The sequence below is a fragment of the Antrostomus carolinensis genome, unplaced genomic scaffold (assembly GCF_000700745.2).
Source record: "Antrostomus carolinensis isolate BGI_N321 unplaced genomic scaffold, ASM70074v2 scaffold23901, whole genome shotgun sequence".
NCBI lineage: Eukaryota > Metazoa > Chordata > Aves > Caprimulgiformes > Caprimulgidae > Antrostomus > Antrostomus carolinensis.
The window spans coordinates 15492-36610 of NW_010296611.1; the positions used below are offsets into that span (position 1 = coordinate 15492).

Consider the following 21119-nt stretch of genomic DNA (forward strand, 5'->3'; position numbering starts at 1 on the left):
CTCAGAGACGCGCTGCTGCCAGAGAACTCGGAGACCCTTTATCCTGCTGCAGAGCAGCTCTGCCTGCAGCCCAGACACGTGGGGCTTTTACAGGCTGCAAAGGTCCATAAACATGAGAAGATAAGGGATCATACCACAGAAGGTTTGACCACAAAACCATCAGGCTGTCAGCTGCTCTTCCAGAGCATCCTGGAGTAACCTTCATCTTTGGCTTAGGGACAATCAGCTTAGGGATTTCCCAAAACCTTATTACCCACCCATGCCTGTATCCAGCAATTTACAAAGGCTGGATTTTTGGTCCTGCAGTTCCGACCTCCACAATTTATTGTGCCAATGGCTTGTGCAGCTATCCTGCAAAAAAACACTTCGTTTTTTGTTTTAATGTGGCTACCAGATAAGTTCAAATGAAGACCTTCTATTTCTTGTGTTATAAGATGCTGCAAACACTCGTTTCCAGAGGCAGCTCCTACCTTGGGGACAGCACGGTTCATCCCTGCTGCAACTAAATAATCCTCTGTAAAACCTTCCAGAACTTCGGGCATGTGTAAACTCCAGGCCCAGCCCCACAGCACACCAGAACAGAACGCAGGCTATAGCTATGCACTAGGTAGGGCATTTCCCTTAACAGCCCAAAGTCACAGAGACAGGCACATGGTAGACTTCAGTGCAAAAAAGCAACACGTAAGATGAAGTTACAAGGTTCTTCACAACATAGTGGCATTTTTTTTTTCCTCTTTTTCCAACATAACAACTAAATATTCTCATCTTCTTAGTATTATCTTGACAATCAATATGTTACACTGTCCTGGTTTGGTAAAATATTATCTTAAACTTCTACTGCTTTATACGTACTCATATAGGCACACACATGTGTGTGCCTAGTACAAATTTTTTTTAAGATCCCTACCAGCTGAAAAGCATTAAAACTGCCACATTTCTTATCACAGCACTTAAAACTGGTATTTTGTTTCACTGCATTGGACTCACCATCCCAAGCTGAAAAGTTTTTGTCTGTTGAGTCTTTCCTTCCATGGAAGCCTCTAGACAGTCTCACGACCCCTCCTGGTACTTTTTGAAAGTCCTTTTTCTTTGAATGAAATTATCATAACCATGTATGCTACTCAGAATGTAGCAGCCATGGATTTATACAGTGGCATAATTATGGCTTTCATTTTCTTCTCAACTTTTCCCCTAATAATTTCTCACACTGTAGCTGTTTGGGGTTTTCTTGGTCAGCCCTAAGTCAGTAGGTATATTACTCTGCTTTTTTCAATGTTTAATTTGATTTCACAAATTATTTTCCACTCAATTGTTTTGTTTGGAAGGATAAAGTGCATACATCCCTAAAACTAAATATGCATTTATGACATTGCCATAAATACCATTAAGAAATGAGAACAGGAGAGCTTAATGGGAGCAGTAGTAGAGCCTAATCGATTTTGGCATTTAAGAGTCTGTATATCAATATGCAATGATAAAAACTGATAAAATTAAGACAATCTACAATCAGATCAGCTCTTCCTATCTGAGGTCAGAAGGGTAGGTAGTCAAGAGAAACAGTTTCAGCCATATGAATTTAATTTGCTGCAACAGATCTGCAACAAAACTTGTCAAAAAAAAGACCTGAATCCAGACACCTCATAACCAGGCCTGAGCTCTGTATTGACTGAGAACATTTGCTTGCCTTGGACTCTGGGTGCCCGTGAACCCCTCTGGTACATTACAAATAATAAATGACAAAAACACCCAAGAGCTGTCCAAACACATTCACATGATATACATCTTACCATCTAACTGCTGAAGAGATCATCAGGACACTGATTCAAACCAGTTTCTCAATCCTGCAATAGAATACCTACCACTGGACATTGTCAGCGTATATCCTGAATTTTTTTGCAAATGAAATTACTGTTTTTGCTAATGTTAATGCTAAGGGCTAGTATACAGACTATTACTAACTTAGATACCCTTCAGATACCAAAATCACCATAACCAGGAGATATAATCTTCAAGAGCACTTCAGGATTTCACAGAAAATCTGATTATGGCAGTTGCAGTGAATCATTTTCTCACAGGCCTTTTAAAATTTAAACTTTCCACAGCTCTGTTTAACAGGTGCATATGGAGAGGTAAACCAGATAGCTGACCGGGCTTAGAGGTAAAGATGAACATTGTGCCAGTTCATCTAGTGTATATGATCCTACACACAAAACTCCCAGAGGGGCTGCAGTGATGAATTAAAAGTGAAAAAACAAAACCTGTTTAGAGAAGGCATCGAAACACTCAAACAGGGAGGGTCCTCTTTCTCCCAGATTCTTGCATTGTCTTTTCCTGATCCCACTAATCCAGTTTGCAAAGCCAAGTTGCTTGCAGCAACGTCTCAACAGAAACAAAACAATCTTTACTCAGAGAAAGGAAAGATATAATCCTCCTCCCACTATGCATTAGCACATTCATTAGCACATTTTTAATTTCCAGCAGCAAGGCACTGGCTGTTGGATTCGTACCCAGCTGTCCTGGCAGCCACAAAGTCCCTGCTGGACTGCAGCCACAAAGGGGCTGTTTTGAAACAAGCTAGCTTGGGCACCAGCAACACTACAGGCTAATTTACCCTGCCAAGAAGTTTAATGACTCACTTTTGTGGGGTTTTTACTTAAGACTGGACAGTTTACTGAAAGGTCTATACGAAACCCTATCTGAAAACATTTAATCTTTTTCCTGATTCGAATGCTGGAAAGAAATTCACCCAGAGATGCAATAGGAATCTGAGCGACACATATATACCAACATGTATATTCCTTAAAAATAGAACCTTAGAAAATGTTTTTTTAATTCTGATTTGCATAAAGAAAAGCAGTTCACTGTAAAATAACTTTTTGATGACAAACCCTATGTTCTGTTAGAAAGAGATTCATAGGTGCATATTATTGGCATTTTGGCTTATTTATTTCAAATCCCCTAATCCTGATGTAGAAATTATTCTGAGAATAGATGCCAGCACTGCTTTAGCAACACAGTTCACTTTGGGGCAATACAAACAAATTTTTCCAAATGAGTCATAGCAGTAAAACGTTACAGCTTCATCACTTAAAATACTCAGCAAATACAATGACCCACAGAACTTCATCATTCAACTACAATGACCAAAGCACCGAGCAATATTAAATTTAAAGCTAATATTTATGGTTCAGGAAACTAAGCCATAGTTTTTTTTGGGTTGGGTTGGTTTGTTTTGGGGTTTTTTTTAGAAAGAACTAACATTTCAGGGGAGTATTGCTAGAAGTATAGCAGGCAATTGCTGTATTTGCTAGCAAAGGCAGAATGCTACACTAGACATACCTGAGACAGCTCTTCTACTATATAAAAATAAACCAACAAAAGCTGGAAACTATAATACCAGCATCTTAGTTCCAAAGCAGAGATTTAGGTAGGGACAGGTTGGAGCTGATACCTACTCTGTCTTAGTAACAAAGGCTTCCTTTTAGCACATGTATTTACTATTGAGAGCAATGATATTGAAAAACAAATCTGTTTCCATGCTCAGACACCCACCCCAGCCCCCCCTCTCCCCCTCCCCTGGAAAAAAAAAAAAAAAAAAAGTAGGAGTTATTTTCCATTGCAAAAGTCAACAGGTCTTTCTGGAAGAGAGAGAAAGAGAGAGAAGGGCAAGAGCACAGCACACAAATAAATACATTTTAATACAGTTATGGAAAACTACCTGTTTTCCTGAACATCAGTTTATTTACCTCTAAAATAAGAATAATCACAGCTGTTTAGAAAAATAAGAGTTGATTATTGTATATTTTACAGTAGTTCTCTGTAACAGAATATGATTCTCCAAGCAATGCTGTTACTTGGAGAACCAGTCACATTCCTCTCAAGCAGCTGGAAAATTTGTATCTGCAATAAAATTAAGACCAAGTTTGAATCCTCCCCAATACTACCAGTCTGCAGGATGATAAAGTAGGCTAATATTAAGGAATAAAATCAGGAACAATAAGAACTGAAATAAGTAGCACACACTATGCATGTATTGTAGTACATCCACTAAGAGACTAACAGCGGCTTGATATAGTACGCAAAATGACTTAGCCACAACTGAACCCTACAAAAGCAGCAGGTCACCTGAAAACATTCCCAGGAGCAAAACCTTTTTACTCAATAGCTATCAGTTAACTTAAAGTGCCCTTTCTCAGCAGTTCTCAAAATAATCAACATCTCAAGAGAGTGTACTGTATGTCAAAACACCAAATAGTACAAACACGCATACACATAGAATTCTCATTAGATTTGAGTTTGAAAGTATTTTGCTTACAGAAACAATATTCCATGACATATAGCAAAACTGTAAAGAGCTTCTATATTAAAATGTTGCTGCCACACTTCCAATTCAGCAGATCACTTTCAAATGTTAATAATGTTTACAAAGCTTGCTTTCATTGAAATTTGGCATACCGACTCTCAAACTACAAACTACAGCTCTACAAGAAGCTGTTTGGTATTTTTTAACAAAATATTTAAACAAAACACACAGGGATATTTTGAAGAGCTATTTGCAATCTTGGATAGAATACAAAAACATTTGCTAATGTAAAAGACTATCACATCAGCAGGAGAAGCTAGAATCTTAAAATCTGGCAAGGACACAGATGTTGGGTTTCAGTGGCTCAGTTAAAACAGTTTTTGGTTTAGTATGTGATTTTTAATTAAATAATAGTCCTTGCTGACAAAATTAATATATGCCCATGTAAGCAAGTGAGAAACCCAAGTGCAGTGTCAGGATCCTGACACTGGTCAGACTGTACTTTGGCCCACTTTCCTCCTGAGTTTTCCCTTCTCTACCTGTACATGCAAACACACCTTTGCAAACACTAGCAGGCAAAACCCCTCAAGCCAGAGCATTAGAATACCCACCTGCCTTCCTATTGCCTTTCTCCTGGATGGCGAACAGTTATGGTTTCAGCAATGTTTAACTGTTTAGGTGCAGCTTTTGAGGACTGGAGGGAAAGGGGCTGCCTGGAGCAACTCACAAATTATGTCTGCTTTGAGAAATAGATCAGTCCTCAAAGTCACTATTGTAGCAGCAAATCCATACTTGTTCACATGTGCCACTAAATCACAGTGACCACGCAGACACTTTTGATGTCAGCTAAGTGGCACTGAAACCAAATTTCAATGTCTTAACTGAAAGACCATTCCATGTCTTTTCTTGTTAATAGCATCTGTTATGAATTTAATTTCTGACCTCTTCCTACTTAATAAAACATAGATGCTTTTCAACTAATATCTCAAATCAATAAACGACAAAATTAAAAGTTTCTGTAATGTTAAAACCTAAGTAGAAGGAACCAACACTCTATAAGATTAATAAAATGAAAAATAATCCAAATAGAACAGATACACACATTGGGTGAGTGCAGTAGTTGCTGACTTACTATTTCTTTACTCTCCCCTTTGCAATTTATTTCTTGGATTCTCTCCAAAATAGCCTTCTCAGAAGGTTTAACTGTTGCAGATCCACCACTGAGTAGGGTAGCAATTTTCTCTTTAAAAGCCACTAAAGATCTGTGAGCAGCCCTGGCCTCTTCTCTGCTGCTCTTCAAGCTTTCATCCTGCTCACTGGAAGATTTCTTCAGATTGTGCAGTTCCCACTTTGAGGCATCCAGATCTTTCTGGTTAGCAGTCAGTTTATCTTGGAGGTTTCTGATCTCCATCTCCAAACTCTGTTTCCCTATTATGGTGCTGTCAAGATCCTAAAATACATGAAAGATTAAGCCAGGCTTTTAAAATTTGTTATAACTCCTCCCCTCCACACACAAAGTAGGGAATGACTTAGATGCAAGTACCACAGATAAAGAAATCAGGACTCGTATTGCTCATATGGGCTCAACATCAGGGCTTCATAGGAGAACTCTGAAATAGATGGAAGCCCAAAGCCTGCTGTAATCATGCTATAGACTAACCTCTTGCAGTGGCCTGCGAGGAGGAATACATGAATAAAATTTTCATGTACACAAAAAAAGTATTTTTTAAAAAAAATATTGCTATCTTACTTTTTCATTCAGCTAATATAACTTAGAAAACAAACAGTGAACAAGATGTAACACAAATAAAGCCAAAGCACTACACCTCGGAGGGGAAAGCATAGAAGAGAAAAGAACAGAACAGAATAGAATATATCAGTTGGAAGGGTCCTACAGCAATCATCTAGTCCAACTGCTTGATCAGTTCAGGCCTGACTAAAAGAATACGCATGAAGTCTTTGAATACAGTGTTAAGAGCAGAATTAGAGATGATCTCTGAGATAAGCTTACCTGAATGTGACAAAAATTCCTGATATTACTTATACACAGAAATGGGGAGTGAGGGGCCAAACAAAAAAAATATTATTACATTAAAACAGCATAAAAGAAGGTGCATATGCTCAAATACCAATTTCACCTCAAAGAAGAAATCCTTAGATTGTGAAACACTCAGAAAAAAATTTTAGAAGGGAATTATTCTGACCAGAACAGTCACCTTCTGAAGAAAGCAAGATCCCTATTACTGTAAAGTCAAATTTGCCTGAGGAATAGAAGTCAGTTAAGAGCTGTGTCCTTCCACAGAGCCTACAACCACCCCCATCTGCTGCTCAGCGGTATGTAGAACCATGACTGGGGAAGAACTAGTGGGAGGGTGGTTCATGGTTCCATCCAATATCCTTGTAACTTTTTTTTTTTAAGGAGTCAGTCCCTTGCATTTCAGTAGTAATACACTCAAAGACAATGTTGTCTTTGGTACCGAGACAGGGTACTGCAAGATAAGGTTACCTGCTGAATAGCCCATAGGATTTACTGCTCAGGGACATCCTCACATCTTTGGTGTTTTGTCATGGCTCTCATTCTCATTCAGCCCCTGGCACCCATAATTATTTCCTTCTAAGCCCAGAGCTTTTACTTTCTGATGAATCAAGACTCGGTTTGTAAAAAGGAAAAAAGAGCCAGTACATATATATCTATATCAGTTATACATAAAATATTGACTCAACAGGGCAGAGCAGACAGACATACATGGGTATCCTGACCCATGACACAGGAGTTAATGGTGATAGAAAATAACCCATCTAAACATAAAGAAAAAATAATTTCTCTCATTCAGTCAACTTGTGAAACTCTTTCCTTTCCCCACAATACCAATATTAAGAGTGCTTACACAGTCATATACAAGAATAAAATTTGCAGTGAACCAACTAAAATCATAGCAATGACTAAGTCTTCATTCCTCAGGGTATTATCTGATTGATAGGAACAAGTGGGAAAGAATATTACTTCACACAAGACACAAAATTATGCCAGAGGATGGCATATTTATACTGACTACATTTCTCTGGAACTTTCAGTTGTTTAGTAGAGGCTCAGTAATGGATTGATATGAACTAAGATTGTGTACACTGGAGTTATACATTTTTTCCTGGACCAGCTGTAAATATGGTGACCACTCAGGTGTCTCTCGGGGTCTATGTGTGCTCACTGTGTAGCATAGGAAGTTATCTGTGTCAATGGAATACATGCCAATCAAGTAGTAAATCTGTGAGTATTTATGTAGATCAGCAGTGAGGGTGGACAAAAAAGGAGTTTGGGAGGCACCCTTGGATATAAAATAAAATAGAAATATACAATACTAAAAATACTAAAATTTTTAAATAGCTTCAGAAGGGTAAACATGGAAACACATAAATGAAAACAAACCAAAACAAACCCTGTCATTTAGGAAATGATTTGTTACTTCTCCTTTCTAAAGTAATTGTAGAACTCTCTTGGAAACAAATGTTGGCATTTTCTCTTTTTTATTTTAAACAAGTCCTATTAATAGAAAATTCCCACCTGTGCTCCGAATCACATTATGGTAATTACAGCAAAGAATAGAGAGTGGTTCATTTCAATTACAGCTTTCAGTAGTGTGCATTTTTCCTTTCAGAAAGGCAGTGCAAAAGTAGTTTGCCAGTACTAGGAAGCTTACCTAATTACAATCTTGTTTCAAATTGTGAACATCTGCAAACAAACACAGTTGAATCAAAAGATCAAGGTATAAAATAAGGAATTGCAAGCCTGTTGATGCCCAAACATTACAAAAAACCCCCCAAAAAACTACCCCAAGCAATTTATAGAATGAAAAGCCATAGAACTCAAAACATTAAAATTCTGAACAACACTCCTTGAAACCTCTCTTGAATGGAGAGCATTTACATTGACTAGCTTCAGTGAGGTCAGTCTGAACGTTGAACAGTATACAGAAATTTAGAGATGGCAACATGCAAAGGTGGTATCCCAACTAGAAGCAAACCCCTAAGAGCCTAAGTGATCAAGCAGATAAAACAATTTCCACCCCAGAAGACTGAAAAGATAGAACTGCAACAGCTCATGTTTTGTTTTTGGCTCCTAATGTCCCATGGCTCTAAATTATATGAAGGTTTCAGTATGCAGCTTGTAGGGTCAAAAAACCTGCCCAACACTGACACACAACAAATTTTAAATACAGGAATAATTATGGAAATTGATGTTTAAAGAACTATACATTAGGTGGATTTACCCAGGGTAGACCGCATCAATGACTGATTGTTAGACATAAGAGGTGTGGCAGATCTACCATGACCATGGTCACCTTTGGATGTAAAGAGCAGCACCAAAGGTTCTCAAACTACCCAAGGCCAGAGCAAAAGGGCTCCCATTGCATAGTGTCAGACTTAAAGTTACTCATTCATGCCAGGACACAGTCTACCCACGCTCACCTGCTGGCACCCTACCTGCACTAGGCTAGAGAAGATGTCAGAGTACCCAGACTATCACACAAGACACTGGCAAGGCCTCCATCATGAGAAATCATGTGTTCAATATTAGACCAGCTGCGTTCACAGAGAATGTGCTTGTGCACAGGTGGAGAAAATTACTTCTGTCTTTTAAGCAGAAAAAGAAAGGGACTCTTTTATAAGGAACTTAGGGCTGAAAGAGCTGCATTTAACACTGCAAAACAAATTGAAGAGGATCGGATCACATTAAAGAAGCACGGAAGTGAAAGAGAGGAAAAGAGAACAGATAATAACTTTTAAGTAATAATGCATATTAATACATCCCCTCACTCTGTTGATCTCAATATCTACTACAATGCAATTTTTTAAAGCTATGATAACTCTTCCTTAATATACTGTATTCTTTTATGCTTCACAAGACTTTACCTAGCATGTCCTACAAACATATAAGATTTTGGGTCTGTCACTTCGTCCAATAACCCTTTTTTAAAAAGTGGATACTAGTCAAATTAGTTACTATTTCTGAGGCAGTTTTAACTCTCAGATTTCATATTATAACTAATAATTAATCTATTTCAACTATGACATTCTTTAGAACATCTGAGCGAACACTATGTACTCTAAAGTGATTCAGGCATTCAAATTCAGCTTTTTAGAGCTATAAATTACCTCCTCTAGTTCTTTCTTGCTAAAAGAAAAAAACCCACAGAACATAAAAACATACAAAAAGCGCCACCCAAGAACAACAACGGGGGAAAAAAAACCAAACCAGCAACCAGCACAACTGAAGCAGATTTACAGAAAACATAACAGGTCTACATTCCAAAAGTACTGTAGCATTTTATCATGATTGCAAATAAACACAAATTTAATTGTTCATTTACCTAACCATATACTGCAAAAAAACCCTTTATTTTGGCTAACCCAATAGATTAAAACAGGCTGTGATAATTTTTTTCTCCAATTATTTTGCATGTATAACATTACAGAAGTATGCCACACACTATTAAAAAAAACATTACTGTGGCTTTACAGATAAGGTTACGATAATTCTGATTTTTATCTCCAGCACTAGCTTTCATCTTGACTTCTAAAGGAAAAAAAACAAACCCACAAACAAAGAAGGTACAAAAATTCTCTTTTTGTTTTTGTACTGAATTTTTTAGCCCTAGGAATGAATGGCTTTGTTCAATTTTAAACTGCTGAGCAGATTTATTTTTATTTACATGAATTTTTAAAATCTGTGGGTTCCCAATGCTAAAAAAATCCAACCACATTTTCATATTCCTTTACATATTGGAATCAAGCCTGGGTGCTTGCAAGTTTGACAATGTTCAGTTTCAGAAGCTTTGCAAAGGTTTTCCCACAAAACATCTGCAGAAGAGAGGATGGCATGAAGGTTTCCCTTTCCACTGAGCCTTCTGAACAGCTATGAAAATTTAATTAACAACCTTTCAGGAACCAACTGCATCATTTCTGTCTTTCACTGCTCCTACACACAGAATAAGTCCTAAAACAATTTCTCACTGGAAGGGAAACTGAGTCATCATTTGCTCTTCAGGTTAAAATGGAGAGCTGCAACAGATAGATCATGGCCACTTGATCACACAGTCTGTGTTAGCCAGCAGCCTTGGGGATAAACTATGTGGACATACTCCTCCTGAACACCATTCATCACCTCAGTCTTGGCTAAAGCAATGGGCGGCTGCACCAAAAATATTAGAGGAACTCATTCTCTCCTGATTCACTGTAAACCATCGTAACATTTTTCATAGAAGAGGTTATGAACTAGGCAAGCCTCTATAGCTCTTCCTTAATTACTTATCCATCAAAATTACAATTATATTTAAGTTCTGTTATTAAAATATATTGTATCAACTGTGTACATGGCATGCCATTTTAAAAAATATCAAACTAAATTATTATTTTCACAGAAACACTGTAAGAAAGATTACTCTGCTGAAAGCTATTTTCATACTTGATACCAGCTTTGCCCCTAACTTATTCTAGGGGAAATCCCAAGCCCACTCATAATGGGGACAAAAGTTTTGCTGACTTCTGTGGAGTCAAGATCCCAGTTTGTTTATAGAACAAAATAAAAGAAATTCAAAGACACTTTTAGTAACAGTGACATTGTTACGTTTACTGTAAAGACACCAGTTTTTTCTCAGATTTAAAAATAATTAGAACTTTAAAATATAGTAAGTTCAAGCCATAATTTATGGAAAAACAAAACTGAAGATTTATTACACGAAAAGCAAAAAAAAAATTATCAGAGAAATAAAATGAGTTTTTCACTTCCAATAAGATAAGGAGAAATACAACACTGCAAGAAGGTGGATACAGACTTGAAAGCTCATGAGACAGCTGAGGCTCTGCCCAGAGACTTCAGACCTTTAACAGTAACAGCTACACAAAGGCAGTGTCCATAGCCTTACCTGGATGTTGGCAATGTACCTGTCCCATGTGCAGAATTGGAGGAATTGCAGTTTATTTTTGGTCAAAATTCACTAATAATGACAGGGACATTTTCTAAAGGGCTTTCATGAGATTTTACGTGAAACATTCATATGTATTATGAAGTAGCAGCATCTGCTATTGATGTGGAAATTCAGTCTTTGAATCAGGAAGTCTCAGACTGATGGAAGCCAAGAGGATCTATGGCCAGAAGTATTTCTGCATGCTTGCCCACACACCAGCTACCGGCCACTTGTGCAGTTTAGATGACAGTTACTTGGCTTGATGTATCAGATTCCTACATAATTGCTGTCCTTCACCAGCAGCTATCACCCTACGACCCCTATCACAACCACAAGTCGATCTCCTCCCTTTTATTTCTTGGAACGGCCATGTGTTAACCAATGCCCTTGTTACCCTTCCAGAGGAAACTCTGAGCTTCTGGGCTTTCATCCTTTCATCTATTTTGAAGAGCAGAGTATTTAGGTTATATAATTTGAGAGGGTTTTGAGACCAGAGAAGGATATTTGAACTTATATCATCATTATTAATACTGGCACTTTAATCAGCATCAAGGTCTCAGTATACTAAGGCAATTACATATATATATATATAAAACAAAACAAAAAACACATTAAATTAACAGTAATAATAAGGTATGAAAGATAATGCAGGTATCTTCCAGATTAATTCTTACCCCAGCTGAATCTCCAGTTACCACTGTAATACTACAAGGACTCTAAACTAGTTTCTTATCTCCCATCTTCTCTGATGATTCAACCTGGAAATATTTGTGATGTCTGCTGAAACCTATCCTTAGTATGTATTTTCTTAATGACATCTTATAAAAAAGAAATCCAGATTCTAACTGAGAAACTCATCACTTTATCTACTGGGACAAGAAAAACCTAAAAACATTTGGTCGTATCTTCTACAATCAAAGTACTTGGGGATATTCAAAATGTAGGAGTTTTTCAAGTTTATTTCCTTAAATAATAAGTTTAAATAATATGTTTAAATACTAAGTTCAAATAATAAGTTTATATTTTAATTAACTATGTTTTCATACAATTAGTTGATTTTAATAAATTCATACTAATTAGATGCTACTTAGACATATTTTATTCATTACTAATATAATTTAATACAAATATTGTACTGAAAAGTATTTTCATGGTTAATTTTGCATCAGTAGTACATGCATATATATTTGTATCAATTAAAATTCCTGGATTATATTTCAAATATGTTATTTAAAGACATTGCATGGTGCACATCTTTGCAAAACAGATGTGTAAATTAACACTTCAGAGGGAAACACAAATATTTCCAGGCTGAATCATCAGCAAAGATGTGAAACAGAACAAGACAGTTGACTAGTTCTTGCGGTTCATCAATAGCAATGCTGTACAAAAGACAAATTCATCTGGAAGAAGGATATATCATCTTCTCCTATACCTTAAATAAATACCATATAGGAATTTAATTAATACTAGAAAGAAACTTGGTTAGAGCAAATAAGACATTTTTAAAGGCCTACAGACATTCTCAAAGAATGTCATAATTCTGTAATTATGATTGTCATAATCAGTAATCACTGTCTGGTCATACAGAAAGAAAGAACACGCATTCTGATTCTCAGCCTATAAATCTGGGCAGCATTTAAAAGTTATTTTCTATCAAATGCAAATTTGATATCCAGCACTGCTAGAATAAAGGTATAACACAATATTTTACAAAATTTCAGGAGCAAGCTCTTGCAAGATTCAGTGAAAACTGTGAGAAGTTCAGAATTCTAAAAGAAAAGCAATACGCTGCAACAGAAACAGCTTGGTGGCTTGCTATTGTTACTTATATTAGTTTCAAGATTGCATTAGTATCTGTTGTTTGCTGTTTGATATTGTGATATAGAGAGGCTGAGAGGGGAATATATAAAATTATTGTCTACTTGCTATTTTTGCACAAATGAAAACCATCTAACTGCAACAAATACCCAAGTATCAAATATACTAAAGAAAATTCTTAATTACTCTTGTGTATTAACCCTATAACCTGCTAAAATATTGCTTGAAAGTAACCAAACTGGCTTTTATTTTCTTCATCAAGAATTTCAGAATCTACAATCTGTTTAACTGATCATTAGATAGCTGCCTCCTCATGGGACATCAAGAGAGGGAGTTCAGAGAAATCCCAAGGAGCAGGAGTGAACTACCTGGCAAGGAAAACTGGCAATAATTAAGAGAGGCAGCAGGGAACAGTGCAGCATCTGAGGCTTCCTGGGGAAGTCTGACAGGACAGTGTGATGACCTCTATACACCTAGGAAAAATTTTGAGAGAAAATGGGGGTAAATGGTCCACCATCTCAATCTGTAATACAGAAGATGGCCAATATGTTTGGCCCTGGGAGCTTCAGAGAAGCACAGGCAAGAGTCACTTGTACTCAGTCTGTGCTGGGTAAACTCTGCTACGGGTAGTTCCATTAATTAAAGCTCAGAAAACAGTCCAGAAACATGCCACCGTGTGTGTGTGTCTTCTGGCACAGGAACAGTACAGATTTCTGCTTTTCACCTTCAAAGGGGAACATGTCACAACATGTGCAACTCTGTTCATGTGCTTATTTAAATTGTGCAGCAAAGTATATGACAAAGTCAAAACAACTTTATACCACTGTTGCCCTTCCTGTAACCTATTAAGACACCGATCAGGGAAACAGGGGACACCATATACCCTCCTTTAGATTTGTGGATTTAAAGCATTTTGGGGTTTTTTACTTATTTTTTTCAATACTGAATTTCTTAATATGCTTTTGTGAACACAAAACCTTCTCAACGTATTTACTCAGTATCTGCAAATTTAAGTAGCTAAACTGAAACAGCACTGGAGGAATCTGCAGCCTCTAGATAAGCCCTGATGGCACACTTCATTCGAAAGCCACTGCTAATAATTTAGCAAGACATTTCTGTAAAATGGGCTAAATAATTTACTTATTTGGCATATGAGCAATAATGATAGGAAAATATTTTTCATACAAACAGTTCAACTTAGGAAATGTTTTGGCAGTCAGAGCAAACTTGCAAAACAAGTCACAAACAAAGCCCTCATCTTGGTTTAAAACACCTCTGAATTGTGGCTTACTTAGAGAGCAGCCCACATTCTGCCCCTACTCACACTCATGTTTGAAGTGAAGTACAAGAGCAAAGTGTTCTCATAAAGGACCTGTGGAAGTTTTTGGTACAGTTTCTCTCTCAGTCCCATTTGAGCCTTAGAAAATTTTACACAAGTTAGTAAAAAGTATTTTTAGCAGCAAGTAAAATTTATGACCCTTGTGGTACTTAACATTTATCTTCCCCACAACAAATTCCTTCTTCTCCAGAGCACACTGTCATCTTTTCACCTTCAAATGGGAACATGTCACAACATGTGCAACTCTGTCCATGTGCTTATTTAAACTGTGCAGCAAAGTATATGACAAAGTCAAAACAACTTTATACCACCGATGCCCTTCCTGTAACCTAATAAGACGCCCATCAGGGAAACAGGAGACACCATTTTTGCCTACAAAAGTAGGCAAAGTATTTTGCCTACAACTAAATCAGAACACTTTATCTTTTAAAGTGTAGGGTGGTGGTCTTCTGTTCAGTAAAAAAGTAATGCCGGGGGGGTGGCAAAAATTTTATATTACATTTGGAAACTTACTTGCACAAGACTGCCTTTATGTTTAAAATTTCTACAAACGCAGTCACATGCAGCTCAGCTACATATTTGGCAGTCTAAGTTTCTTCTCTTTTTTTCTTAAGTTCTGGCCATCTGCTTTAATGACACTGCTCTAGTACCTAGTACCACTTTCATTATAGTTTTAGTAAACTGCTCCCTTTCCACACATCACTCAAAGTACAAAGGAATAAGGAAAACTGCTACAGAAGACCACTTTATTCATCCATCCTTTGCAATGTAGAAAAACTCTTACAGGTGAGTTGTCCTGGGGCAATTCAATTCTTAAATCACATTATTTTCCTTTCCAAATCATACCGAGGTGAATTTGGTGAACATCTGACTTGCAACTTAACTTATATTTCTCATTTCAGCATCATTCCCGCTGCACACATTTCCTCTATGGGTTCCCCACAGCAAAACAATGCTTTCCTGCAAGAGCCATCTTCCTGCCTACAACTTTTTGGGTATGAGTCAACTGAATATTTACAGTTATGAAATACAAGTCTATAATGCAGTGAAATAAGATAATCTAGGTTGTCTGGAAGCCAAGACACTTTACTTCCAGTTCCTTAAGAGAAAGAATAAAATAGCATCTAATCAATTCCTTTCAATTTCTCATTAGAATTTTTAAAGAAACTGACTAGAAGAATCCTCTGACAATATCACGTAAATGTTATTTAAAAGAGTATGTTTTCACTGTTCCATGCTTGTGCCTCAGATGTACTCATTAACTCTATTTGCTTACTTTGCCTTAAAAAACATCTGTTTATTTACCCATTTGTGCAAGCACAGCAAAGGCTACAACAATACAAAGGAAGAAAAAAATATAAATTTGCAAGCATCATTGAAGACATCAAATCTAAATCAGATCTATTTTACACAATATTGTTATTTAATCTCCACATATTCTCAAGCTTTCAAAAAGTTGAGAATAACCTTAGGAAAGTGTCCTTTTTAGGAAAGACCCTAATCACCAGAAGTCTTTCAGAAGCACTTTTTCTCCTACAACTCCTACTGAAAATTAATTTGAAATTTTGAGAAAACATCTCAAAACTAGACAAACATATATGTCATTCAATTATGTACCTTACTAAATTTTTCCATGTCTTGATAGTATCCTGCTGCCTTTTTCTGCTCCTTGGTCACTTCTGAAACAAGCCTCATGATAGTTTCTCTACTAGCTTTGGACTCCATCTCATGGACTTTTATAGCTTCTTGAAGAGTAGCAATGTGGTCTTTTAGTGTCAGGTTTTCTTTACATATTTCTGAGACCTAGAGAAATAATTCAAATTTTAGTAACTTTTTGAAAGCACTTAACAATGACATATATTCATTCCAGTATACCTGCTCCTAATCATCCTAATAAAGATATGGTGTTTCTGGTGACCCCTAGGTCAGATTTATAACAGCACTCTACTATTTCTTTCTAAAAAGAACAGAAAGACAAGTAAAATGAGAACCATATTCCCACCAGAAACCCACACCTTAGTGTTATGTGGTACTGTTTTACTCCCACACAATCTCCATGATCTATTAAACAGGTGGAGAGCTACTATCACTGTGTATGAAACAGGTCAGAAAATGAAAACAGATCATGTAACTAACTTCATGCAAAAAGCAGAGCATTTCAGTTTGGCTTGTTAAGATTTATGTGTCTCATCTGTAACAAGAAACTGAAAGCTGTATTTTATGCTTGAAACTTTTTAGGCATGGGGAGAGTTGAGTTAATAACAGCTATTTCATAAGCATATGCAAGGGCAGAGCTAAATACCTGGTGGGCTGCTGTTCTGAGCAGTAAACACCTTGGAAAAATCAGTCCTTTCCAGGAGGATTCTAGGGCTGTTTCGGTACGTTACGCTATTTCCAAGAAGTGGAATAGATGAGTGTGGGCACTTCAAAGAGTGTATAAGGTAAAAAAAATATGTACTCTGACTCCTACTGGTAAGACCTTTATTAAGGCAGATCAATTCTGTCTTAAATAAAACCATAATGTGGAAAAGAAGCTAAACAGACATACTGTGACCCCAAACAGAAAAATGAGTTGATAAGTCTTCCTAATGCAGTTTTCAGCACAAATTAGATTTCCCAAATAGATTTATTACTACATTGTTAAAACTAACTGTCAACATATACTTGTTATGTTGGGCAACGTTATGAGGGCAAGGACTGTAAGAAATCACTGTGATACAAACCTAGATAATCTTAATTTATTAAATATTCCTTGTAGCCAGAACTCTTATAATAATATGAATATAATGAAACCAAAATTCCCAAAATATCTAGTATGCTCCCAAGTGAAGAAAAATAGGGATAGCAAAGACTAGACAGAACATGAGAAAAACACATACAATTAGGATAAAGTGCCCTTCAGCAGCATCAATAAAGGCTAGAAGAGTCTGTAATTTTCCTTTCCTAAATGGAAGCTTAGCTTTTGGAACTTCAGAAATATTCTGAAGAGAAATAATAAAGTTTTATGATTAGCTTTCAAAAACACCACACAGTGATTTACAGCATTTTGTCACAGGGCATAGTTAAAGTAGTTTTAGGGTATGCCATTTCAGATGTTTCTACTTCATAGTATGTCGGCTCAAGTGTTAAGTTCTAGTGTACAGTTTACATGTCACCTAGTGACTCCCAGCGTTAATGTTTTCAGGAAAGCTTTCAACCAAGTATCTAATCAGGGTTGTACTTAGGAACTACAGGTTGATAAAATATGTATGCAGATAAGACCAGACTGAGTTCACTGAGGTCTACTAGTGCTCAACACCGTTGAAAATCTACCCAATATGAAAATAATTGTCTTAAGTGAGATCAATGTCTGCAAATCATTATTTAACACAAAGATTTCTGTCTTCATTAATTGCTTTATTTCTTTGACAACCAAATATTCTTCTATTAAATGTCTCTACAGAAACCCTTGCCTACTTATAATCACCTTTGACATTAAATGTTCTTGTGGTTTCTCTTTTTCTCTGATGTCTGTGTCCAAGAATCCAGAAAGCTGCATAAGGAGCTCTTCATACTTTCTGCTGATTTTAGAAGCTTGAGTCATGCTTTCTTCACAGTCATTCAAATATTTACTAATCAGACAGAAAAAAAATACACACATCAGGATGAATGTTCTCTGAAACAGAATTATAAAAATACATTATCCCCAGATTATTGCTAGTTTATGCATACCACAAAATGAATTTTTAGTTATATATAATTCTCATTTAACACATGTAACTTTTGTTGTTGCCTTACGTGTACACATTTCTCCATCTTTGCTTTTGATTAGCACTTTAAAGAATCTTTTATGATCCCAACCTCATTCTCAGCACAAGATTTCAATAAAACACAAGAACCAGGTAACGTCAATAAACAGTGCCCCCAAGAAACACACAGTGAGTGCAAACACAGTATGTAAAACAGCTACAAATCACTAAACAAAAGAGATGGCCCATGAAAAAAATTTCAGGTGGTGTCTTAGGAGGGAGATCAGCACAGTTGTTGTCAATGCTGCAAAGTGGAAGAGAGGGGAAAAATAACAGAAAGGAATGAAAAATATTAATTACTGCTCTGGTCAGGATGAGGACAGTTTCATGTGCTACTGCACAGTGCATATTGTGAGCCAAAAGAGCTCTGCCTTCTGCAGCAGGCAGTGGCCCTCAGAAAACAAGTGCCTTGCAGCTTTCTCACCTCCAGGCACCTTCCTCTGCTCTATAGCCCCAGCAAAACTAAGCTGTGAGATGGTTGCTAAAACACTGTCCTGAGGAGGAGTATGTCAGAAGTGAAAAGGTATGAGACCCCAGACATGTCATATATGCAGGCCTGTATGTTAGAATATTGCATGAGATTGACTGCCAACCCCGCAAACTGTTTTGTGGCTCTGAAAAATCGAGGCCTCTCACACACAGAACCATGCCTGCTTCTAAAATTAAACAATCTGAAGTACAAAGTACATACTTGACAACTCTACGAATAACCTAATTACCTTCAGTAGGGCCGTAAAGGTGTGAGCACCTAGAAAACTGGCAATCGGGTACAAAAAGTAGAATGCAGCTCTTGCACAGTTTTGCTGCCTCTTCAGAACTAATGAGCAAAGTGGAGAGGAAAAAGGAAAAAGGAAAAAAAAAAGCTTTTCACAGTTCAGGCTCTAAAAATACCTTGGCAATAGACCTGTTGAGTAGAAAAGCACCATTTTCAACAGGAGAGGTATACATCTTAGAAATCAATCACAGAATTCATTAAACATTTTTTACTATATCTGTATGTACAGAATGTAAATGTGCATTTCATGCCTACTGGCTTGCTCCTCCTTTTTCTTAATGGCTTTCAGTGAAAAATCTTTCTTGAATACCTAATTAGGACTGGTCGTGTGCCACGTGATACCAAGGTGGCCAGACTAAGTGGCTAAAGTTCATTAAGTTGATACACTGACTATTATTGCGTCTCATGTAACTATCAGCTGAGATGAGAAAAAGCTTTGAAAGCAAACCCTGTAGATTCATGATGAATTCAAAGTTTGTTCCTTCCAAAAGAGCAGACTCACCCTTTGTTTGTCCCTTCCCTTTTGCCAGTGCTCCACTGGTACACTCCAAGTGCACAGCAAACCAGACCTGGGTCTGGAAATTAAACTTTTTATTTCACTGACATCTCTCTTGGAGCAGTACCCTGGTCCCAATCACCATGAAGCAACACAAATGGAAGCGCTGACGCAATCATCATGGGCAAAACAGAGCAGCCAGCACCGCACTGGGAGAGACCATACACATTTATGCCACATAAAATTGATCATATCACTGTCATGATAGGCTAGGTTGATACACAGTATTTTGGTAGTTTCCTCCCAGTGAGTCAGGCAAACAGGATAGAAGGTTTTTCTTCCTTTTTTCTTCTTTTTTCTTTTTTTTTCCTCCTCCCCCAGAAGTAGCATTTTAAAAAAATCTTAACAACCATTATCTCAGAAACTCTGATGTTTTCTATGTTGCTAGGATGCACAGTACACTTCTTGGCTTAACTATCTCCTCACTTATATTTGGATCATATCTAAAATCTTTGGCGATCAACATCAGCACTCTCTAGGCAGGGCTTTTGACAAATCAGCTGCTAATAGACAAGTGCACTGTGATGGACTACTCTAGATTTCAAAATGACTTAATTATCTACTTCCAAAGCACAAAATCTTGAAGAGCTGTGCAAAATACCGGTTTGGGAAATACAGACTTCTGGTGAACACTCATCCTAGCTCTTAACTAGACAGTATTGAGAGAGACATGGATATTAGCCTTGTAAGAGTGGGAAAAAACCCATTAAAAAAATCTTTAAGATGTCTATTAATATACTATGACTGACACTGATTTTGGAATTTTAGAGTTCAGAATATTTTCATACCAATTAATTGTATTTGTGATCAACATCGCTATCAGCGTCCATCCCACAGACCTGAAATATTAGCAGAACTGACAGGTCAGTGCTCTGACACACTATGCTAAGAACAGTACAGTGGAAGATACTATATTTTATTAAAAGTTTTTTGCAATCAGTCTGCACATTAGAAAAAAAAAAGGCAGAAGAAAAGTCAGACAAATCTAACATTACTGAAAGCTGAACAAACCTTAACCAAACATTAATATGCTCCCTTCAGGATGATGCTAACTAGGAATTACACCATATTTTCTCTATTACACCACTCCTAACAGACAGCTTTACACTAAGGAAGAAATTAACTTGACACTGTTCCAGTTCCAGCAGTGACACAGAAGAGGGTAAAAGAGACTAGAGTGTTGCAGCAGTTCAGTCACTCACCACTGCATGGCCCATGCAGCATGTCAAGCAACAGGTAAATATCTGCAAAAGACACCATGTGAAAGGGACAGACCTGGGCACTAGATCCTAGTTGTAGGTACTGCCAGTCACAAGTGTGCTATGAAAGGCACAAAGTTTGCCTCAGTGTCATACATGGAAATACCTGAATGAGGAAACCATGCATACTGTTTCTACTGTGTTCAGAAAAACAGCCCTCTGTGCTCACTTTTTGTAAAAAATTAGGTTACATCAAGCTGACACATATAATCACTTCTCCTCTGAAGGACAAAATTCTCAAAACCCCATCTATGGGCTAACAACTCAGCCCAAAATCCAAATTACAATACCTCCCATGCACTCAGGTACATGGCTG

General features: G+C 37.1%; 1 protein-coding gene across 1 annotated transcript in view; it reads right to left on the reverse strand.

The window, feature by feature from the left end:
- Positions 1 to 21119, reverse strand: part of CCDC170 (coiled-coil domain containing 170) — a 39005-nt gene that overhangs the window by 12575 nt on the left and 5311 nt on the right. The window contains exons 4-6 of the mRNA XM_010178353.2: positions 17892 to 18036; positions 16043 to 16228; positions 5436 to 5753 (exon numbers count right to left, since the gene is read on the reverse strand). Coding sequence (XP_010176655.2) covers positions 5436 to 5753; positions 16043 to 16228; positions 17892 to 18036 — 649 coding nt within the window. The remainder of the gene's footprint in view (positions 1 to 5435; positions 5754 to 16042; positions 16229 to 17891; positions 18037 to 21119) is intronic.